This window comes from Telopea speciosissima, chromosome 1, assembly GCF_018873765.1.
Source record: "Telopea speciosissima isolate NSW1024214 ecotype Mountain lineage chromosome 1, Tspe_v1, whole genome shotgun sequence".
NCBI lineage: Eukaryota > Viridiplantae > Streptophyta > Magnoliopsida > Proteales > Proteaceae > Telopea > Telopea speciosissima.
The window spans coordinates 84,674,400-84,699,110 of record NC_057916.1 but is presented as its reverse complement, the minus strand read 5'-3'; the positions used below and the strand labels follow the sequence as shown (position 1 = coordinate 84,699,110).

General features: G+C 41.2%; 2 protein-coding genes across 5 annotated transcripts in view; one reads left to right on the top strand and one right to left on the bottom strand.

The window, feature by feature from the left end:
• Positions 1-24,711, top strand: part of LOC122645122 (mitochondrial carrier protein MTM1-like) — a 37,624-nt gene that overhangs the window by 10,091 nt on the left and 2,822 nt on the right. The window contains exons 11-12 of one of the 2 annotated variants that reach the window (XM_043838474.1): positions 541-677; positions 12,478-12,484. In XM_043838474.1, coding sequence (XP_043694409.1) covers positions 541-673 — 133 coding nt within the window. In that variant the 3' untranslated portion in view covers positions 674-677; positions 12,478-12,484. Of the gene's footprint in view, positions 1-540; positions 896-12,477; positions 12,485-24,711 lie in introns of those variants that run through there. The other variant, XM_043838467.1, reaches the window with a different exon arrangement.
• Positions 1,883-24,094, bottom strand: LOC122645138 (arabinogalactan protein 41-like). 3 transcript variants are annotated; one of them, XM_043838489.1, is made up of 3 exons: positions 5,842-6,012; positions 5,250-5,353; positions 1,883-1,891 (listed from the first exon to the last, which is right to left on the bottom strand). In XM_043838489.1, the coding sequence occupies exons 1-2, from the start codon at positions 5,957-5,959 to the stop codon at positions 5,250-5,252; spliced, it is 222 nt and encodes a 73-aa protein (XP_043694424.1). In that variant the 5' UTR covers positions 5,960-6,012; the 3' UTR covers positions 1,883-1,891. The 3 variants fall into 3 exon arrangements, with proteins under 3 accessions (XP_043694424.1, XP_043694419.1, XP_043694417.1); XM_043838484.1 differs by lacking the exon at positions 1,883-1,891 and adding an exon at positions 24,073-24,094 and having other exon boundaries at positions 5,211-5,353; positions 5,842-6,008; XM_043838482.1 differs by lacking the exon at positions 1,883-1,891 and having other exon boundaries at positions 5,211-5,353.

Below are 24,711 nucleotides of genomic sequence, written 5' to 3'. Positions count from 1 at the left end.
GAGGGTGGGCCTTGGTGCAACGGTAAGGTTGCTCCATTGTGACCAAGTGGTCACGGGTTCGAGTATGGAAACAGCCTCTCTGCAAAAGCAGGTGTAAGACTGTATGCGTTATGACTCTCCCCAGACCCTGCAGTGGCGAGAGCCTCGTGCACTGGGTACACCCTTAACTGTGATATTATATATGACTTGTAAAATTGTTAACAATAATGGAAATTGAGAAAGGCACACTTTTATTACAGCTATAGTGGTTGAGGTTAATTCTTTCCAATATCTGGTGCTTCCTCCCTTCACTTTTACCTCCACACACCCTAGCCAGATTCATTCCCCCCAAACCCCCCCCCCACCCAAAAAAACCCCCAAAGAAAAGGGTAAAAAGGAATGAACGTGCAGATGAAGATGCAACTTGATTTGTTGCTCTTTCCAATTCTATTTTCAGCCGTCTTGGTCAAGCACTCAAGCTTATTAATTTTTCGGTTCAGCAGACAACTGTGTGTGTGTTTTCTACTAAATTAATGGTGTTAAAACTCTTTGCTGGAACAGGAATGGAGGGATGAAAGGGCTCTATACAGGTCTTGGTCCACGCGTTGGTCGAGCTGGCCCATCAGTTGGAATTGTTGTTTCCTTCTATGAAGTTGTGAAATATTTCCTACACCAGAGAAGTGCAACCTCATGATACATACAGGTTGAGCAAGGGAAGATTTAATCTTTCCCCATACCTGCTGGTTAAGGTGGCATGACAGGGATTAATAATAAACCACTGCAATCTTTTATGGAGATGATTCACCTCAAAGATGAAAACGTTGGCACCATTGTGGAACCATGCTTCAAGGAACTACACTGGTGGAGACCATTCTCTAACCCAATTTTTGACAGACCATTCCTTTAACCCAATTTTGACAGACCATTTCTCTTAACCCAATTTTTGACCTTACATATATGGTATTTGTAATTATAGGAAAGTTTTTTTATTTTTTTTCCAGCAGAATACAATCTTTGTAATAATTGTTCATTACGCAAACAAAATTTTCTCGATACCAGGAGCAAAATGGATTGATTTTCCTGTTTTTACTTTTTTTTTTTACTGCCTCTAGTGCCTTCTGGATTCAAGCCAAAGGCAATAGAAGGGTAGATGATAAGTAGTTGGGCAGTATGTTTTTCTGAGGGGATTGGAAGTGAAACTGGTATTGAATTTTCACTGATATACTGTCGTCTCCAAATCATCTATTAATATGGGCATCAGCTGCAGGATCTTTTTTTGTCTTAAATGAATTTTTTGAGGGAAAGAAAAAAAGGAACAGTCTAAAACTATATCAGGCAAAGCCTCCAAGAGCAATCTAGATTCTCTTCAAGGCACCCCGTGACCTCTTAATTTTCCCTTAAACTGAAATCAAATGTCTCTGTGCATGAAGCTCGGCGGTTTGATGGACATTGATCCTCTGTAACTCCAGGGACAGTTAATGTTACCGAATGCTCTGTAGAAACTCATCCTGTAAATCTTCGGTTATTTCTACGATATGGTTGGTCAATGTGCAATACTATTGTCTCAAGAGCGTGGAATTTTGAAACGAGAGAATTGTTCGGTTTCCTGCTAAGCCTATAGTAGAAAATGATTCCTCCATGCCTGCGTATATGGTGTGACAGGAAAGAGTCTTTATCACTGCAAGTGAAGCAGCCGCATGAGCATTGTTTTAAAATCGAGAATCAGATCTGGATCGGAATCGGTTGGCACCAATTTCCATAGCTCTTAATCGTTGCTTCTTGAATCGGAATCCTCTCTAACTGATTCTGTTCCGATTCCGAGTTTTAAAATCTTGCACTTGAGGGTAGCTCTCTCAAAATCGAAGAGGGTAAATGTAGCAGAAAGCTTTTTGCATATGGCCACATAAAACAACTTGGTGTATGTACAACCTAAAGGCTGAATGAACAATATTTTTTTACGATTATCTAAAGCTGAAATTGTTTTAAAATAGTACGATTATTTTTAATAAGGAAAATAACTCCAAAGGCTGTCTTCAGGTTTCAGTCATCAAATTAACCAGCTCCTCTGAATCTGTTCAGACCTCTATGGACTCAGTTCCCATCTGCAATGCGCCACTGGCTCCTTGTTGCAGTCCCTTGCCTCTACTTCTTGTGGGTTTTTTTTTTTTTTTCTTTTTTTGCATAAACCCTAAACCATGAAAACTGCAACAAATTGATAGTTTAACATGATGATAGCTCTCGGGCCAACTTCTTTTTTGTCGAAGAGCCATAGGTTGCGTTTGGTATGCATCCTTGGAATGCATTCTAGGTTAATAATTGCCAAGGCTGACGATGGCTAAGTGATAATCTCTATCACATGTGTAGAATCTCATGCTTTGATCAGGATCGTCTCTAGGGGGTGTGCGCCCAGGGTGCTGATGCCATGAGGCATCCAACAACTGAGCTGTGCCACACACATCTCGGCGCATGCCTAGGGATGTGTCCTTGGAGACGAGCTAAATTCTGTTAACTCCTGTAAACTCTCTCTCTACCTGTAATCCAAGGACTTATATAAACAACAGAACACTGATAACTCGAAAGTAAGTGACAAAAATTATCTCAAATCCTAGCTTTGGTATCAAAGCAATCCCGACTTACGCAAATATGACTTCCCAGTTCCCAAACCTCCCAAACATCATCATCGACTCTATCACTCACTGCTTCATCCGCTTCTCCCTTATCAACGTAACTAACCTTAATCATCAAATCTCAATCAAATTAGAACACACGAACTTCTTTGTTTGGCGTTCACAGCTTCTTCCCATCATTCGTGGTCACAATTTAATTAATGGATTATCTTGATGGAACAACAACAGCTTGTCTTCCTGCTACTATATATCCTCTCCGATGGAAGCTCCACCGATGCAAACTCATCTCCATCTGCAGTTGATCGTTGAGAACCCTGCCTTTCTCTCTTGGCAACGCTAGGATCAACTGCCTTTTGACTTTCATCTCCATCAGCCTTATCAATAATGCAATCTAAAAAATCATACCAAACACAGCCTATGACCCATTATTTATTTAATGTTTATTTGTCATCTCATCTTTTCAACCTCATCATTTTGTCATTTTGTGGGTCTTGGGTGGGTATTCTATCCCCTGCCTGAAGATTTTAACTCTAAATCGTGGTTAAAGAAACTGAACTATACAACTACTTACACTTTGAAAGAATTTGGAATCGTATAGTGGACTTTCATAAATTAAGGTTGTATTTGGTATGATTTCTTGGCCGGCATGCATTTTCAACCTAGCTATACAACACATTCCAAGAATACTCCATAAGAGAAGGTTAAATTATAGTTTTTGTGATTGAAATTCGACAGGTGGCCAATCCAAACCATTCATTAGATACCCTAAGGATCAAAATTGCTAAATCAAGGGGTCATTATTTGGAACAATGGTAAAAGATTCGAATTGCTAGTAAAGCAAATGCTCTAGTTCCAGTCTTGAGGGCATACCGTTTTCAAATTCACCTCCTCTTAGGATTCTGCAGAGGCAAGGATCAGCACTAGATAATGACCCTTGAAAGTGCTAAATCAATTGAAGAACATATTCTGGTAAAATTAAAGAAACAGAAAACTAATAATAATTTTTGTAGAATGCACACATTTCTTCCACAAGACATCCCCCTCTTGAGCACACCCCAAAATCTCTCTCCTTGATAAGTTTTTCAAGGTGGTCAAAATGTTGTGTGTTGTGTATATCTGTCATTCTAAGGTTCTAAAAGTGGGTTACCCTTTTGGGATTCGTATGTGGTTTGTGTGATTACATTTTTATCAAAAAAAGTTGTACGTCGAGTGCGTTGGGTGCGTGGGTTTAGTCCCACATCGAATGTGTGCGTGTGGTGTGTGTTGTATATATCCAACATTCTACGGTCCTAAAAGTCGATTAACCTTCTGGGATTGATGTGTGGTTTGTGTGATTACACTTTCATCAACAAAAAAAAAAAAAAAAAAGAAGGAAAAAAGATGGCCAAAATGTCTACCATGTGGTAGATTGGATTGGGTCCAAAACTTCTTGAACAGGTTCCTTGTCCAAAATTTTGACAATTGGATAGCTAGCACATACTTTAGATTACGTTATCAAAATTCAGAAGAGTTTAATTCAATCAAATACCCTCATGGCATGCAATCTATAAATATGTAGAATTTTGATAAGTTTTACCCTTATAATTAGAGCTTTTTTCTCACAAAAAGATGTATCCCATGCATGAGACTCCTGCCATTGCAAGGTCTGAAGAGGGTCATAAATCATAATGTGTGCAACCTCAGTCCCAGTTTGCAAGGTCAACAATCTAGTAGGATTTTTCGTATGGGATTTCCTTCCTGACACCGCCTAAAAATTTTTGGGTACCAAGTAAACCACAACCGTAAATGCTAAAGAAACGCAAATTCAAATTGTTGGGTGTACAATGTCTTGTATTCCATTGCTTGGTTTGTGACTTTGTGGGTTGATTTCAAAGGGCCATTAAGAGGCCGTAGGCATCAAGGCCCAACCTCTTAACAGCCTCAGATTTATTTGGTAAACTTCCTATGTAAGTTTTTGCTATAAATATGTAACGATGGTTCTTTCTCTGTAACAATATCTAAGAACTGTGGGTAAGACGAGCGACTGTAATCCTATTGTCCATTCATGGTGAAACAGATCTCATCTCATCATGGACAAAAGCAATCTTACTGAATCATGCAAATCTTTGTGTTCATTGAGTGATTGATGTTTGTGATTTTCATTCTTTTATGCATCGTGTTAGGATTCGTTTTCAATACAAACTCACAACGGCAGACAAATATCTGAAAAGTGGATGAAAATAAGAAATTTAAGATAAGAAAAAAGAATATCTCAAACTGCTAAAGAGAATGTAACAATTAATCCCAGATAACACCATGAAACAAAGGTTAAAAAAGGATGAAATGAAAGAACCGAAGAAAAGAAAACCCTTGTCCCACACAAAGAAGAAAACTATCACAACAGGGACAACCTGACTCTTAAATCCAACAATGGTGTGTGTCTAACAACCAAATCATATACCATCCTCATCATCATTCACACCACCACCACCACTAAGGTTCCATTATATATATACTACGATACATCATACCCGCCACCGCCACCACCACCACCACCACCACAAACACCACCTAACAATCCAATTCTTCCGCCCTCCCCTCAAGTATTTATAAAAAGGAAGTCTCTAATCTCCATCGCCTATCACGTCCTTTTGATAATATAACTCAGAACAAACTGTAGGATGAAGCATCAAGGGGGTGGATGAGGTATGTGAGCACTAGAGCCACCAGCATCAGCACATATGCAATTCCTTGGTCTATCGATGTTCCTGCAACTCCACAACATAGAAAATTTAGGAGCGAGAATTAAAAAGAAACCCCCAACCAAAAAAAAAAAAAACAATGTAGAAGAGTTAAAGATGATAATGACGTTGATGTGCTTGATGGTATAAAATTAATTCCAAAACGAAAAGTCTGCCAAAAAAGAGAAATACAGAGCGATTCGATCATGAAAGAAGAGTTCTCTAAGGAAAAGGAAAACAAATACTTTGCGGAACAGGGGAAATGCACCAACATTCAAAATCGCAACAAGTCTAGATCCAGAATCCAGCGAAAAGCAGAGACTTGTGCTGTATAGAGGATCTTGAGACATTTGCAGTAGGGATGGTTGGCCAGAAATTGCATATCGAGACATTTGTCCAAAAATTGAAGAATCCGAAATGGAGCTTCGAAGATAGATGATTTTTTATTTTTTTTTTAAATGCGAAACCAGATCTGGAGAAGGAAAGTGAGAAGAAGAAAGAGAAGGCATACATACCATCACTAGTTGGGGCAGGAGCAGGAGCCATTGATTCAGCCCGAACAGCAGGCAAAACAATGCTGAAGATAAGAGCAATGATGGCCAAAACTCCAAAGGAAACCCTAAGAACCGCCATTTCTTTCTTTCAAATTTCTTCAAACCCTAGATCTCTCGATCAATCTCTCCCTCTGCGGCTTTCTCCTCCCCCTTCAAGAAAAATAATGAACTTAATAGAGCCAAGGAGGGATTAGCTCCGGAGAGCCGCAGAGAGAGAGAGAGAGACAAGAGAGTGGAAAGATCTGTGCAGATGGGACGCACGTTATAATGTTCCGGGAGTGGAGACCTGCCGTTCATTACCATCTCTCTCTCTTACTAACCTTTTCAGTTTCTACGAGACAAAACCGCTGTGCCACTAAGCGCGGCGGAATAGGAGAGGAGAGGATTTCATCCACATTAAGTGGGACCGAATCCACGTGTCACAATCCTACCCGGATCGCTATTTAACCCCCATGTGACCGCTCAGTACCCTCCATATGCCAGACTGTTTGCTCTGCTGTCGTCAGCTTTACGTTACGGCCTTTTATGTATACGTGGCGTCATTATATTTGTCTGTTTTTTAAAGGACAAAAATGCTTTTTGTTTCCTTTCCCTGGAAAGCCCAAAGTGTCCTTCTGTCAAATTGACGAATAAGCCCCTGTCCCCGTCATGTTTGATCTTTTCTTCGTAACTATCGATGCTCGTAACAAATTTTAGGGTATTTTACAATTATCATCTTAAAATCTTTACTATCTATTATTACCTCCCCCAAAAATTTTCAAACAACTGTTATCGCCTCTGATGCATACTAATCACTAATTGATCCCACTGTTACATTTTTGTAACGGTGGGGGTTAGTCGTGACAGTGTGCCGTTGTCACGAATTTTTTAGGACCAAAATACCCTTTTGGGGTGGTAATTGTAAAAAAAAAAAAAGAACCCCGATCACCGTCCTCCTCCTCCTTCTGCTTCTTCTTCCTCCTCCTCTGCAACCCCAAACCTGATTATATTCCCTTGGGAGATAACCAGCTTCTTCCCTCGTCTTCTTCTTCTTCTTTTCCACTTTACTTTTAATTTATTTTGCTTCACTCCAGCCATGACTAACCAGCAGCAGCATCACACCATCCCCTGTTGTTTTCTTTCTCTGATTCTTCCCTATTGCGAGCTCCATTTCTTCTTTCCATTTCCCATCAATCCCTAAAACCCCTCTTTCTTCCACTTCGTTTTTTTTTTTTTGATTCTCCTTTCAATCACCTGAAACCCATTCACCACAACCCACTTCCTCTTCAAAAAACCATCTTCCAAAACCCATCTGAAACCACCGTTCCTACCCCATTTGTAAACTTCTTCTTCGGAATAACCTATTTCCTTATTCCTCTTCTATTTCTTTTCTTCTTTTTCCCAACCGAAATCCCAGCTCCCATCGTCTATAACCGAATCCTAGTCTTGGTTCATCACGCTCGATTGTGATTTTTGGTGAAGGATTCTGCAGATGCTCCATCTTCGATCACACATAGCACAGTCAGAAAAATCAACATTGGTGCTGCTGCAGATTACGTTGGAGAACTTGTATCTGGTTTTATTTTTATTTTATTATTCTTTTCATTTATTCTTCATGTAATGGTTTGTAATTAAATCCCCCATCCCCTTTGTTCGATTTGTTCTTCCCTTTGTTCCTGACCAGTCGCCGGTAGCTTTGCTCCCATTGCTGGCTTTGCAGGTCGATCATCTGTGTTGCAGGTGGTGCTGGTGTTGTTGGTGGGAGTAATAATTATGTTAGTGGTACTCATGTTAGGTTTTATTCTCTAGAATTCTCTTCAATTCCTCCTCGCGGCGTGGTTTCATTCCATCCAAGGTTTTTGATTTTGGTTTGATGGCAGCCACATTTTGGGGGTGCAGAGGGGGAAGAAGGAGGAGGAGGAGAAGGAGGGTGATGGGTTTTTTTTTGTTTTTTTAAACAATTACCACCCCAAAAGAGCATTTTGGTCTTAGAAAATTCATGACAATGGCACACTGTCACGACTAACCCCCACCGTTACGGAAATGTAACGGTGGGGACGGTGGGGGTTAGTTAGTGGTTAGTATGCATCAGAGGGGGGTAACAATTGTTTGAAAGTTTTTTTGAGGGAGGTAATAGTAGATAATAAAGATTTTGAGGTGGTAATTGTAAAAAACCCAAAATTTAAAAAAAAAATAAAAAAATATCGATTATCTTTTTACGTTAATACCCACTGTATGTTTTTTTTTTGGACAAAATACTGCATATATTAATCAAAACTAAAGGATATATTTTGTACATATGAGTGGAAGTGTCACACTACTTAATTGGTATATTCCATGGGACTGAGTTTAGAAGAGTAGGGCTAAACATCTCATATAGTTTTTTGTTGCAGCACCAGATTTCTTTTAAGATTATATTTTCTTCCTTTGCTCTCCTTCAACCTTGAATGATATCACACATCTCCGCTTCCATGTCATCTTGAGTTGTCAGCCGACCTGCATCTGTTATAATTCTTTGTCCAGTTATCAAAATGTAAAATGTCCATCTGGCTACCAGTAAACCAGGTAATTCTATGTTGATGTTAGTTAAGATTGAAACAAGAGGTGGAAAATGTGTGTTTTGTGGTGAAAGCATTGATGAATAAGATGATGGTGGTGTTAAATGCATGTCAGAAATCCATCTAATCACATTATGGATGATCAGTAATGGGTCAACCTGAAAATCACACATGATAACTTTGTTTCTTACATATCAAATATAATAACATGTAATTATAAAAATTGAGAAAAGCCAACATAGAGATTGTTTGTTCATGGAATTCAAGCCAATGAAGGATGCACACAGACAGGTGAGCGAAAGAGCAGCAATGTCACACCCCCATCCCCGAACCACGGGGAATGCAACTGGAGCGTATCAATACGCTCTCTAACCACCAGAATCATTGATGCAGTACCCAAGACTAACTCATTCACAACGACAAATAATAGGTAAAAGGAAAGGATTAATATTAATAACATCAGAGTTAGCAGAAGCTAGGTGATAGCATATAAAATATTGTCTATTCAAATTTACCCCTTCTTATCAATGGGTTCTAATCAGGATCTATGTATTATCACTGTATAATAAATACACTTATCAAGAAAGGAATAAAAGAATACACCTTTGAATCAGAAAATAGTTTATCAAAGTGTAACAAAAGATGGCCACCAGCCAAGAATCACTGCTCCTCGTGGAACACATCTCACAATAGCACTCCGGTCCATGATCCTCATACTCAAAGTCCACCACTCTTCATGACCTTCATCAGAGTCTTGAACTCCGTGCCGTCATGCTCGAATGTACCGCATCAACTAAAAATATGTTTCCCGAGGAGTGAGCTCCAATCGAGCCCAATGAGTGGCTAAGCCACACAAGCATACACAATAATAATAATGAATGGGGTTGATCGAAACCATACATGATGGACGGATACCAAGGTGTCCCATACCACCAAGGTAGACCGTACATCACATACAATTTACAATCATGCTACATGAATGAATGATGATGTATAGTTTTATTGTTATCCACCTAACACACAACTAAGTCGTATAGTACTATAGCAACACCTTAGGTAGCATCCCCGACATCGGTACCATAAACGGATGGTATACCGGCAATGACAAACCCGAGTCGCACTGAAGCCTCTGTACGGTCTCCACCAAGAGATATACGCAAACCCCGAGTCAAATCCCGTCCGGCGTTCGGTCCAAAATACGGTTGGCGCCCGAACTTCCGGGTGGGTATACCCAATAACGGTCGGAACCCACGGATTTGACCGACACCTAACCCCCGTCGGTAAGGGTCATAGTACTGGGTAAACATTTATCCTAGCCAGCATTCACCTATTGTATGAGTGAGGTACGCATGTGCATAGGCCGAGGCCGAGTCCATAGATACCGAAATACGGTCGGCCGGCTATCCTCTCGCCCCTCTAGCCCATACGTGCGTATACAAGTACGAGATGTGAATACCGAAGGCGATCGGTCGGTCACCATCCCGTTTCCACCTAATGCAATGGACAACTCTAATGTAATTTTAAGTACGGCAATCTCAAGCCCAAGACCCACCGGCACTTGGATCCCGCTCCGCCCTAGATCTACATGCCATGAGTGAGTCCATATTATGGAATCCTCGGTCCAGACCAACCGGCACCCGAGTCCCATAACTAAATCCAACACCATTCGCACCATAGTGCAAGAAAAATAAATAATATCGCAAGACAAGAATGTAAAGTCCTATCAACATCTAAACATTTATATCGTCCTATATCTTACTAATAATTATATATTATAGCACACATGCATGAATGACATTCGCAAGACATGACACATAAACATTCCATAAATTAAGACGTTTGTTTAACTCACTCACCTGATTCTCAGTCAATCGTCAGTACGGAGCTCTTCAAATCGGCGTTCGATGCCAAGTACACTGTCCCACGTACTAATACGCCCCCGAGCCGGGTCAGTCAACCTAAAGAGAGTGTACAACGTGGGGAGAGATTAGTGCCTTAGGGCTAGAAGAGTTGGGCCCCATAAGTTATCAAACAAGGCTAAAATAGGGGACCGACACATACAACAAGGCTATATCATGTGCCTGTCCATGTACCTGTCCCTCTCTCAGGGACTGGCACTTGCATGTGCCTGTCCATGTGCCTGTCCCTCTCGGACCTCCCACCGGCAGATCTTTCTCGGGGACGCACTTGCATGTGCCTGTCCATGTGCCTGTCCCTCTCGACTTCCCACCGGAGATCTAGTTTCTCGGGGTGGCACTTGCATGTGCTGTCCACGTGCGCTCTTCTTTGTTCATGCCATTAAAGAATGGTTTTGCAGCCCCAAAGTCTTGGGCTAAAATGGGGTATTCTTTGGGGTTTTTTAGGGGTCTCTTTGGCCATGAGAACAACTCCAACCAAGGTGCCATAGCACACACCCAACATGGGTTTGTAAACCCCATGATCGATTAGGTTTTCCTCCATTAAAATACATATGGAAAGAAAACTCATGGGTTTGGGTATTGGGGTTTTGAAAGGGTCTTTAATCAATGTTATTTAACACCCCTCAAACCCACACATCTACGGTCTTCCATGAGGGTTGGTAAAACCCATAAATGGAGGTAAATCCCCAACTTAGGGTTCATAAATGGAGAAGGGTGAATGGGTTTAAGGTAGAGTTAGGTGCTTCATAGCTAAACATCAAGGATTTGCCATTAATGGCTCTTCTAATTGAGTAGATGGAGCACTCAAGGTGTGCTCAACCAATTCAAACCCTAGGTAATAGAATTAGGGAAAGAGAGATGGAGAGAGAGAGAGAGAGAGAGAGAGAGAGAGAGAGAGAGAGAGAGAGAGAGAAAGAGACTCACCAAGGGTTGATGATGATAGCTTGTGCTCCACCATACTTCTCCCTTCTCCTTCCTTCTTCCTCTTCTTCTTTCTTCTTCTTTCTTCTTCTTCTTTCTTCTTCTCTTTCTTCTTCTTTCTTTTTCTCCTCTCCTCTCCACGATTTAGGATTGAAATGTGAGGTGAATAGTAGTTTTGGGTCTTTAATAACCCATCTAGGCATTAGGTCTTGTTTGGTTAGTGTCAAGTCCTTAGGTCCATTTGTTTAGGAGCTTGTTTAGTTAGGTATAAGCCCAAGGTCTAGTTTAAGTCATTGGGCCATTGGATCCACTTGGGCCCATGGCCCATGGCCCATGTCCTAAGTTCTAGTTACAATTAGAAAGAGACTAAGCTCCTAAGCCCAAGCCCATTCTAGTTCTTATGCTTATTAATGGTCATGCATAGGCATGAATTATTCGGATAGTGACTTACTCCCAATCATCGCTAAATGGATAAGGGCGATTCAGGTGCGGGCCCCGCGGATCCCTATCATAAGGGAATTCCAAGAATATGCTTTCATGGATGATTTTTCCCCTTTCTCTGACGGTGGATCTTTCCTCGAGAACTTCCCCTGTTTCGCGGTCGACAATCTCGTGTGATGGCTTGAGTATTATGACCCACAGTTCACGAGCGTACTCCACTCTTGGTTCTACACAAAAGGTTTAAACCAGACCGGTGGTCAGATCGCGTTTCAAACCGGGTTTTGGGCACGGATTTAACATCCTCCCCACCTTATAAGAATTTTGTCCTCGAAATTGAGACGTACCTAGGTATCTTCATAGGTGAGGATACTTCGACCGCACTTCGCCTTCTCATTAACAAGATGCCCCTTTAATCAATGAGATTACTCTGCATCGGTAGGTTGGACTTCCTTAATCTTCTCTGCCAATGAGGGTTGTACTGCCAGGGCGAAAAATAACATAGTAGCATCATCAATTAACACTTCCAACCCCATTCTTCTGGCTTCCTCTATAAGCTGCTCATTGGCTGTTAAAGCTGGCAAGGAAGGGTTTGTGATTTCCTACTAAGTGCATCTGCCACCACATTGGCTTTGCTTAAATGGTATTGGATAGTGCCGGATAGAGGGGTTAAAACGTGCTCAACTTCTCGCTCCAGGATCGCTTAGTTATTTAGCTTAAACTAAGTTGTATTGATTTGTCCTCTAATAGTGTCCACCTTACACAATGGTATAAATCAATTCCGATTTAGTTAATATAAAGTCCAGTGTATATAAGGACCCAGTGAAAATCAAACTCGAGCTTATACTTCTAGAAATAGAGAGATGCAACTATTTCCATATACTTCGCCCAAGATTCGTACTCCAAAAATTTTGGGTTGAATGACACAAGGTCGTACTACTTTGCTTACCTAGTCGTTCCTATGAGGACTTTCACTTCCGATCCTCCACTACCTAACTCGACTTTAGAATGAATTGGAATATTGATGGAATCCCTACTATTCACTCCCAATAACGGAGGGGACATTCAGGGACCCATTACTCCACTCATATCTATTGTTGAGCAAAGTTTTGTCGAATCCTTCAGCCCAGTTCCTTTTAGTTCTTGATCGCACTTGGCTACACTAACACCCGATATAATATCGTTCATCAACTTAAATTGCTAGATCTATCATTCTCTTCCAACTACATGATATAATCCATACCTCCTAGCATCCGTCCTAAATTATCCTTTCTAGATATCCATCGGTTCGTGGGTGTATAGACATATCGAGATTCAACTACGTGCCTATATATATATATATATTTTTTCACCGTCCCTTCAGAATCTAGACACAAATCTCGGGTTTTCTACTGGACAAGGTCCCTGAACGTATCAGGCCCATACACCAAGCCAATCCCAAAGATTCCCGGTAGATTTACCACCAAGTCCTAAAAATGGCTCTCCTGAGAGACATGTGGGGCCATAGGCTTACCTAAGGGTACTTAGGACCAATACTCAAAATTTCTAGGTGGTTCCCAAAGAAAGCCCGGGCCAGTCACTAAGGCCACGAGAAAAATGAAAGATAATTTCCCCTAATCATTAGCCTACGTAACAAGTCCTCGGAAAGTCTCTCACCGATGACTAGCTTACGCAAGTTGGAATTACAACTAACGACCGTGGGTGACTAAATTGAGTCGTAAACTCTAAAATCAATAATGCGTGCACAGGTGATAGGTATAGACATAAGGTACCACATCGCGCCGATGATGACTCTGCCTCATCTGCAGCATGTTGAATACACTCCCGGGTTGCATGGGACCGATGGCCTGCAGGTTTGGCAAATACACGGGCTTCATCGACGAGCAAGTCTTGGACATATGCCCCGCTTGTTGCGGTCGTAGCAACGAATGCCCAGGTGATGAGTTTGAGGTGTTTGTGAAAAGGCTCAGGTGAGCTTTTCTTTTGTATAAATTAGCTATTTGCTAATCCATCTCAATGTGTAAGCTTCTTCCCGTTCCTATACCTGCTTATGGTATGATTCACTATTCAAAATGTTATTCGTAATGTTCCTAACCACAATTTTTCTTCTTTTTTTTTTTATTTTTTTATTTTTTATTTATTTATTTATTTATTTTTATAGACCAAGGGCCCCAATTTTTTATTGGTATTGGTGTATCTTGAAGTCGTTGGGCTTATGCAACAGCAATCCTATAATGTATAAATTTTCCTAATATATACAATAGCTCTTTATGGTTAGGCTAATCCCAGTTATCATTATATTTTACATCATTGTCCATGACTTTACCCTCATAAACCTTAGTATATATCCTTTTTCTTTTTTTCTTTTTTTGTAACTCCTAGGGTTTAGTATGTAGTTTCTCATCTTTTCTTCATTTCTAAACTGGTTTATGTTCTATAGAAGTCTCCTACCTTTATTTGTATTATCAAAGCATTGTTCTATCAAGAAAATTTATATATCCTCCTTGTTGTACTCGATTCTTGTTTATGGTTAAGGCTTTTAATATTTAACCCTAATTTAGAGTAAATCGGGTCGTGTGAACACTGAGTTAGTCCATGAGGTAGAGCATCACGCTCTGATACCAAGCTGTCACACCCCCATCCCTGAACCACGGGGAATGCAACTGGAGCGTATCAATACGCTCTCTAACCACCAGAATCACTGATGCAGTACCCAAGACTAACTCATTCACAACGACAAATAATAGGTAAAAGGAAAGGATTAATATTAATAACATCAGAGTTAGCAGAAGCTAGGTGATAGCATATAAAATATTGTCTATTCAAATTTACCCCTTCATATCAATGGGTTCTAATCAGGATCTATGTATTATCACTGTATAATAAATACACTTATCAAGAAAGGAATAAAAGAATACACCTTTGAATCAGAAAATAGTTTATCAAAGTGTAACAAAAGATGGCCACCACCAAGAATCACTGCTCCTCGTGGAACACATCTCACAGAGTAGCACTCGAATGTACCGCATTAACTAAAAATATGTTTCCCCGAGGAGTGAGCTCCAACTGAGCCCAATGAGTGGCTAAGCCACACAAGCATACACAATAATAATAATGAATGGGGTTGACTGCAAACCATACATGATGGACGGATACCAAGGTGTCCCATACCACCAAGGTAGACCGTACATCACATACAATTTACAATCATGCTACATGAATGAATGATGATGTATAGTTTTATTGTTATCCACCTAACACACAACTAAGTCAGGTATAGTACTATAGCAACACCTTAGGTAGTATCCCCGACATCGGTACCATAAACAGATGGTATCACGGCAATGACAAACCCGAGTCGCTCTGAAGCCTCGCTGCACTGGTCTCCACCAAGAGATATACGCAAACCCCGAGTCAAATCCCGTCCCGGAGTTCGACCCAAAATACGGTTGGTGCCCGAACTTCCCGGTGGGTATACCCGAATAACGGTCGGAACCCACGGATTTGACCGACACCTAACCCCCGGTAAGGGTCATAGTACTGGGTAAACATTTATCCTAGCCAAGATTCACCTATTGTATGAGTGAGGTACGCATGTGCATAGGCCGAGGCCGAGTCCATAGATACCGAAATATGGTCGGCCGGCTATCCTCTCGCCCCTCTAGCCCATACGTACGTATACAAGTACGAGATGTGAATACCGAAGGCAGTCGGTCGGTCACCATCCCGTTTCCACCTAATGCAATGGACAACTCTAATGTAATTTCAAGTACGGCAATCTCAAGCCCAGCACCCACCGGCACTTGGATCCCGCTCCGAAGCCCTAGATCTACATGCCATGAGTGAGTCCATATTATGGAATCCTCGGTCCAAGACCAACCGACCCGAGTCCCATAACTAAATCCAACACCATTCGCACCATAGTGCAAGAAAAATAAATAATATCGCAAGACAAGAATGTAAAGTCCTATCAACATCTAAACATTTATATCGTCCTATATCTTACTAATAATTATATATTATAGCACACATGCATGAATGACATTCGCAAGACACGACACATAAACATTCCATAAATTAAGACGTTTGCTTAACTCACTCACCTGATTCTCAGTCAATCGTCAGTACGGAGCTCTTCAAATCGGCGTTTGATGCCAAGTACACTGTCCCACGTACTAATACGCCCCCGAGCCGGGTCAGTCAACCTAAAGAGAGTGTACAACGTGGGGAGAGATTAGTGCCTTAGGGCTAGAAGAGTTGGGCCCCATAAGTTATCAAACAAGGCTAAAATAGGGGACCGACACATACAACAAGGCTATATCATGTGCCTGTCCATGTGCCTGTCCATGTGCCTGTCCCTCTCTCAGGGACTGGCACTTGCATGTGCCTGTCCATGTGCCTGTCCCTCTCGGACCTCCCACCGGCAGATCTTTCTCAGGGACTGACACTTGCATGTGCCTGTCCATGTGCCTGTCCCTCTCAGACTTCCCACCGGCAGATCTAGTTTCTCAGGGACTGGCACTTGCATGTGCCTGTCCACGTGCCAGTCTTGCTGTTCATGCCATTTCGAGAATGGTTTTGCAGCCCCAAAGTCTTGGGCTAAAATGGGGTATTCTTTGGGGTTTTTTAGGGGTCTCTTTGGCCATGAGAACAACTCCAACCAAGGTGCCATAGCACACACCCAACATGGGTTTGTAAACCCCATGATCGATTAGGTTTTCCTCCATTAAAATACATATGGAAAGAAAACTCATGGGTTTGGGTATTGGGGTTTTGAAAGGGTCTTTAATCAATGTTATTTAACACCCCTCAAACCCACACATCTACGGTCTTCCATGAGGGTTGGTAAAACCCATAAATGGAGGTAAATCCCCAACTTAGGGTTCATAAATGGAGAAGGGTGAATGGGTTTAAGGTAGGGTTAGGTGCTTCATAGCTAAACATCAAGGATTTGCCATTAATGGCTCTTCTAATTGAGTAGATGGAGCACTCAAGGTGTGCTCAACCAATTCAAACCCTAGGTAATAGAATTAGGGAAAGAGAGATGAGAGAGAGAGAGAGAGAGAGAGAGAGAGAGAGAGAGAGAGAAAGAGACTCACCAAGGGTTGATGATGATAGCTTGTGCTCCACCATACTTCTCCCTTCTCCTTCCTTCTTCCTCTTCTTCTTTCTTCTTCTTTCTTCTTCTTCTTTCTTCTTCTCTTTCTTCTTCTTTCTTTTTCTCCTCTCCTCTCCACGATTTAGGATTGAAATGTGAGGTGAATAGTAGTTTTGGGTCTTTAATAACCCATCTAGGCATTAGGTCTTGTTTGGTTAGTGTCAAGTCCTTAGGTCCATTTGTTTAGGAGCTTGTTTGGTTAGGTATAAGCCCAAGGTCTAGTTTAAGTCATTGGGCCATTGGATCCACTTGGGCCCATGGCCCATGGCCCATGTCCTAAGTTCTAGTTACAATTAGAAAGAGACTAAGCTCCTAAGCCCAAGCCCATTCTAGTTCTTATGCTTATTAATGGTCATGCATAGGCATGAATTATTCGGATAGTGACTTACTCCCAATCATCGCTAAATGGATAAGGGCGATTCAGGTGCGGGCCCCGCGGATCCCTATCATAAGGGAATTCCAAGAATATGCTTTCGTGGACGATTTTTCCCCTTTCTCTGACGGTGGATCTTTCCTCGAGGACTTCCCCTGTTTCGCGGTCGACAATCTCGTGTGATGGCTTGAGTATTATGACCCACAGTTCACGAGCGTACTCCACTCTTGGTTCTACACAAAAGGTTTAAACCAGACCGGTGGTCAGATCGCGTTTCAAACCGGGTTTTGGGCACGGATTTAACAAGCAAGGTGCTCAGATCTTAATCCAAGCGGGCCAGAAGCCCAGATTCGCTTAGTCCATTCACAAGATAGAAAAATATACCAAATTGATTCGTTGTTAGAGCCACACAAAACACATGAAGGCTCGACCGGCATCCATTTCGAAATAGACTCTCTGACAGGAAAGCCTGCATTTAAAATACGCCAAAAAAAGATTTTAAATCGAGAACGTAAATTGAGTTTCCAAAAAAATCTCCACCATTGGATAATCATTGGGTTAGTCAAATTAGCTTCTGTCATTTGTTTTGCTGCTAATTTGGTAGAGAATTTGCCATTTTTTGAAGCAGAACAGTTCCACAGATCATCATGATTGGAAATATTAATTCGAAGAATATTTGTAATAGATAGATAAGCGAAGCAAGATTGTAAGAGGGGTCTATTCCAATTTGTGTTAAGCATGAACTCAGTTACAAAATTTAAATTGGAATTTTTGAGAAAGGATTTGTGGTAAGTGATTACCTGTATCATCTGGTATCCAAGGATCATACCAACAAGAAGTTGTCTTACCATTCCCAATTTGTCTTGAGATCATGTGCTTGAGAATTGGGAGAGTTTTAGCAATGCTATGCCAAGTCCACAATCCCTTCTTGGATCCTATTTTTGGGTGAAAAATGAAAAGTATTTTGCCTTAAGCACTTGTGCCCAAATGGAAGATGGTTCAGACAGATGTCTCCAGCCTAACTTAAGAATCAAGGCTTTATTATGGGTCTTAGACTTTCCGAGGCCAATACCTCCATGAGACCTAGGTTGACAAATTTTATTCCAGCCAATTTGATGAATTTTTTCTTATCACTAGGGTCATTGTCCCAAAAACGATTATAGATAGAGTCCAATTCCAAACAAGTTTTTAAGGGGAACAAGAAACATGACATAAGGTAGGATGGTGTTGATGCCAACACAGACTGGATAAGAATTTTTCGTCCAGCAAAAGAGAGGAAATTGGCTTTCCCACCGTATGTTGTTGAATAACATCCGTGACAAACTGTAACAAAATAGAGAGGCTTCAAGTAGGGGTGAAGAGGGCCGGGTTCTTTAAAACCCATATGGCTAGGCCTGTCTTGCACCTTTCGCTAGCTACCCACTTTTTTGGGTTGTGAATTCGATGATAGGGGGCTTGGCATCGGGGTCCTCTATTGCCGAGCTGCCCCTACTGCCGTGTGAGCCCTAGACACAGCAGGGCAGCAAAAAAACCGCCCTACCCCTGCTTGAGCGCCTTGCCTGAGTGGGGGGTCAGGCGGTCTTTACCGCCTTGCTGTGTCTAGGGTGCATGGCAGTAGGGGCAGCTTGGAAGTAGAGGATCCAGATAGGGAGGGTCCTTGCCGAAGTATCTTGAAAGGCCTTTTGTAGATTGTAGGAAATGGATTATCAATTTATATCCTGGAGGACCCTTGGATTCTCATGCTTAATTGGATATCCATAAAAGCTTCACTCTTATAGGCTTCTGAATTGCCCCTACCAGATGGTGGGGGACCTTATTGGACCAAACTCTCAAATGGGATCTCTCTAAATTGAGATATCTTCTCTCACTGGTTGAAGTGGAGTTAGGGTATTCTGAAAATTCTCATTAGTTCTATGGGCTAAATGAACCAGTTGAGATAGGGGTCACACCCGAAAAGCTTTGTTCTCTGTCAAATCTGCATATAGACTTGGTGCTCAGATCTCCCCTTGCACTTCTCGTTCGGCTGACAAAGCCAAAAGTTGTTTACAAGATACTACGGAATTAAAAAATTCCACCAAAGGTGAAATCTTTTCTGTGGAAATCTTATTTAGGGGCTATTGATGTGGTGATAAATCTAAAGGAGAGGCACATTGTTTAGTTAGATATGTGCCCGGCCGGTCATGTTGAGGGCAAGGAAGGATATAGGAAATGGTGGCGGATGGACTTCTTTATTGTCTTTTAGCCCAATAGGCGTGCTATTAAGTTGGAGTAGCCCACTTGGAGGGTTCAGCCTAGCAAAAACAGGGGGGTATGGTCATTTCATGGGGTGGGCCCAAGCATACCCCCCCTGTTTTTTGCTGGGCCGGACCCTCCAGCTCTTGCCACGATTGGAGGAGAGCCAGATCCGGGCCTTTGGGAACCTTCTTTCCGTGAGGTTGTTCTTCTTATTGTCTAACCAGGGTTTTAGGCATCAGTAAAGGATCAGTGGTATCAGTTTGGATCGAGAGCAATATTAATACCTGACTGATACCATATCAGTGGTATAGGAACCAGGGAGGGTAAAACAGTCAAAAAATCATAAGTATCAATTTTTTGAGGGGTAAAAATGGTATGATCTGATTTAATACAGCCGATACGTATTGATATCGATATTTGTTTTAGAACGACCGATGTCCCGGTCTGATACCGTGCAGTAAAACAATGACCATATCATGGTGCGCGCTGGAAAGGATTTATAGCTAGTATACCACTATAAATTCATAATGGAAAAACGACGATCATATCCTCTCACACTCTTTGACACTCTGATACTCTCTTTCCTTCCTAACCATGTGGACCTCTTATACGCACAAACTGTAATCCGAGGTTTTAAGAATCAGGATTGGATTGATCAATCTAGAATGGAATCGACCAAGGCTGATCCCAGTTCCAGCCGATCTGGCTTGTCCGCTCCTTACTCCAAAACTAGGTAAAGGCATTGAAACATCAATTTTGGGGTCGATCTAGACCAGTCTTCACTGATTTTTAATCCAATCTGCTGTAAATCGGAATCAGACGAGACCGATTCAGATTCAAATTCCATGTTTTAAGCCCTAACCATAATGTACTCTCTCGTGTGCCAATTGGTTGGCGTGTGAGATGCCAATGTACAAGAGGAGCATATCATATCGATCATCCCCCCTTTATACTAACCAGAATAATGTTCGGAAATTAAAGGTGTGTTTGGTATGCATTTTTTGGAATACATTCTAGGTCGATATTGTATTCTTGACCAATAAAAATAAATAATATTTTTATCGACCTAAAATGCATTCCAAGAATGCATACCAAACACAGCTTAAAATTAGCCATTGTAATCATCAAACTAGTATATTGTTGTTGATCTACATTGCCTATATTCTCAACCGTATGAAATAACTATGAAAAGGTTTTTATTTGGGTGGTGGTGATGGTGGAACTGGGAAGGAGGTTGGGTTGGTGTTTGGGATCATCTGGCTTTTCTAATACCCAGTCCAATCTTGGGTTACATTAGCCCAACCCAACTAAGCCCATCCCTGACTTAACCCGATATTGGATTGGGATATTTCAGACTGGTCCTGATTCCTGAAAGCCCGAGGTTGGGCCGGGCTAGCCTGATGGACCCTTATCATTGAAATCTCTATAAAGCAGAAGAAAAAGAAAGAAGAAACCGACTTTCACATTAACTGATATATTTTGAGACCAAAACCAAACATTTAGAAAGAGTATGACAGTAATATGCAGTGAACAATAATAGAACAACCTTAAGAAAGTAAACATTAATAATAAATTTTAATCAAATTATACTATTTCTGAATTATATTACTTTATTATATATACTTAGGGCAAGAGATCTCTACTTGGTCACATGGTCTCTACACAAGCGTTTGGGACAATGGGTGAGCACGCCTAGGTATCTACCCAGGGAGCAGAGGCCTCATCTACCCAGTTAAGCAAAACAATTTCGAAGCTTTGTTTTCATTCAATTGCCACCATGTCTCCCAAGGGGGCGTTTTGTTCAGTCCTGAAATTCTCATGCTGAAAAGCCCGGCCCAGGCTCTGATTTTGCTGAGTGGGCTTGGTCTCGGTTTCGACGGGCCAAACTTGCACCCTTTGACATAAAAAGGGAAAGAGTGAGAAAAGTATTAAAGGATTTATAAAAAAAAAGGATGAAATTTATTTAATGCAATATTTGTTTTTTTTTTTTTGGGGGTAGTAATACAATATTTGATATGCAAAGGGTAAAAAGGGGTTTTAAAAGTTGAAGTTATCAAGTGCAATATTTATGTGAAATGACATGATTTACCCTCATTGAAAAACAAGTGTGTTGTTACCTTAAAAGGGCAAAAAAAATAAAATTGCAACTTCTTAATTCACCACTTTGATTATAATAATTAAGATTTTCTCTACATTAAAAGGTGGATAATACTTGTTGCCGCTGGATTCTGACCGAGCTGAGTTGACTGTCCTATAGGAAAGATTGAGAATGGTCGGAGGATCCAGAGGTTAACTCATGGTAACTCCGATGGTTAAGTTAGATCCGGGCAACTGTAAAGATGAAGGGAATGCAGTATAATAAATGTTTTCTATCTACCTCTGTCAGACACTGTTCCTTATATAGTTCGGGTCGGTTCGTCCTACGATCCGACTGAGTGGATGGTGAGCTGTAACAATCGTCAGAGCTAGGTCAGTCTTCCTCAACCGCCTTGGAAGAGAAAAGAAGGCAAGATGTCGTAGATGTATTAATGACGGGGACCCACTTGGTCGTACAATGTCAGAAGATTTTTTAGTTGTACTGAAACCTGTGTATGTATATTTTTATGCATATCAATATTACTAACGGATAGTAGTAGACTCATGAAATCTAAATCTTTACCCCTGACAAACTTCATTCATGCCTAACTTCATTACCCTGCATCTTGGGGGTGGAAATCTATTATTAAAGCTCGAGATATCCTTCCCAAGGATCTCTCCTCTATGAAGTTGGTAATGGTACAATACAATTCCCCACAATTTGCAAGGCAAGGCAAGAACTAAGGAAGCATCTAGCAATGGAACAACCACCGAGAACCAAATTAAGATATTAATGTGAGCTTTACCACAAATATCTACAAGGGCAAGCAACCGCAAAAAGATTCCAACAATTGAGACCTCTCTACCTTTCTCCCACTAAAGCTAAGTAATATGCGATCGATGCGATCCCACCCCCTTCTATCAAACTATATATGTAAAACTCCCAATTAACCAAAAAAAATATGCGATCGATGCATTAACATGAATGTCATTTTCTCAAGGTATCAAGTATCATTCCTTTTCTCTTAAGTGATAGCTAGGGCAGATGCTTTTATATTTACATGTATCCAGCCTTATGTCGTCAAATAGAATCAGGTGTGTGAGTGTGGTGTGTGTTGTGTATATCCGCCATTTCACGGTTCTAAAAATCGGTTAACCTTTTGGGATTGGTGTGTGGTTTGTGTGATTACACTTTCATCAAAAAAAAGAAGAAGCATAGATCGAAGAAAGGAAGGAAAACAAAATGGAAGGGAAGAGGAAGACAATTGCACACTTGGTGGTACCCTTGCCAGTAGGTATTAGCAAGGTTGTAGGAGTCCTAGGAAGCACGGTTCAAGCTATTGGCATCGATATCATATTGGCCGTATCAGTCGATATGTATCAGTATCGCTAGTACCCAATGCTAATCTGATATCGATATTAATACCGTAGTGATAGTATCGGTACTGTGAAGGGTAAACTGGTCTAAAAAATCAAAAGTATTGATTTTTTGAAGGGCAAAACGGCTCAATTTAGCCCGAAATTAAAGACTGATCTGTATCGATATCAGTATTAGTATCGGCACAGACCAATAGGAATACCAATACCGATACCTTAGACCTAGAAAGGAAGTCATAGGATCAACTCTCTTACTTCACTGGCGAAGAGAGAAGGGTTAAAATATTTTTATATAGGGGAAATGTTCTCTGCATTGCACTGGGGGCCTAGGATGCGCCCAGACACATTGGGAGGGGCAAAATTTTGATGCTACGCTTGTAGCAGGAATGTTCCTACTACAAGTCTGGCAGCCAAGGAAATGGGATCTTAAAGGAGAAAATTATCTGCTCCATTTCCTGCTAGCTCCATTTCCCCAAGTGCCTCTAATAGGAGGGGGTGGACCCTAGCCGGACAGGGATAGGGAGGTCCCCCCCCCCTTTATTTGAGGAGCTTGGGGAAATGGAGCTGATAATGATCCTCTTAAAAGGGTATTTTAGAAAATACTAAACCCTAGGAGGGTATTAATGAACCCAAAGGGGAAGTGAATTATTCCATTTCCTTGGCTACTAGCCTTGTAGCATGAGGAACATTCCTGCTACAAGTGTAGCAGCAAAAATTTTTCCCATTGGTAGGGGGCAGAATGACCACCCCATCGTACTCCTGAATGAGCAAAATGACCTCCACATTCTATCCTACATGTTTAAGCGCAGCTCCGTGCACTCCCAATAGAGAACATCGCCCCTTTTATATATATCTTCATGTAAAAAAGAACAAAAAGGGTATCTTTATCCTCGCAATTACACTACCCGTACTTGACGTCAAGTACATCTAACAGAGGAGTGGGTAGGATAGTCATTTCTACCTCCTCTATTAGATGTCCTTGACGTCAAGTACGGACAGTGTAATTGAGAGGATAAAAATTCCTTACTACTACCTTGTATTAAAAGTTTCAAAAATACTATCATTCTAGAAAAGATGAGAACCAAGAAGATTGGAAGTGGTTTCGCTTTCTGTTATTAATGCTCTATTCTTCCATGAAATTCTTTTTCTAGTACATATTCTCTCTCTCTCTCTCAAATCTATAAAGGGGCCGGCTAGAGCATTCACTTTGTTTTAAGGAGAAAGAATGAGAGAAACTGAGAAGAATAATAAGAAGATGAGTGGAGCTGCTGGTCACCTCAACGGTAATTGTGCTAATTATAAGCCGCCGCCGGCAACAGTGTTCAGAACAAAAGGGCAACAAGGGAGCAACAAGAACTGGTGCTTCAAGATGCCACTGCACTATCCAAGGTTCAAGAAGTCTGACTACGAGACCATGCCCGAGTGGCAACTGGATTGCCTTCTTTCAGAGTATGGGCTGCCCGTCGTGACAGGAGATCTTGCTTATAAGAGAACGTTTGCCATGGGAGCTTTCCTCTGGCCCTCTGAAACTGAATGAAATAAATATTTTTGAGCATGTATACAGAGAGAGAGAGCTTCTAATCCATTTTCATTTCATGAGGAGATATATAGATGGCAAAGACACAATTAAGTAGTTGTAGCAGCTGTTATTGGTTTAATCCATTAGGCTTTCACTTACCATGCTTAATTTATATGTAATTATGTACCATGATGGTTGTTATGATATTGGCTTTGATTAATTTTTTGGTCTTAGAGATGTTATCTCCTATGAGGAAAGAAAGCACAAAGCCTTATTGT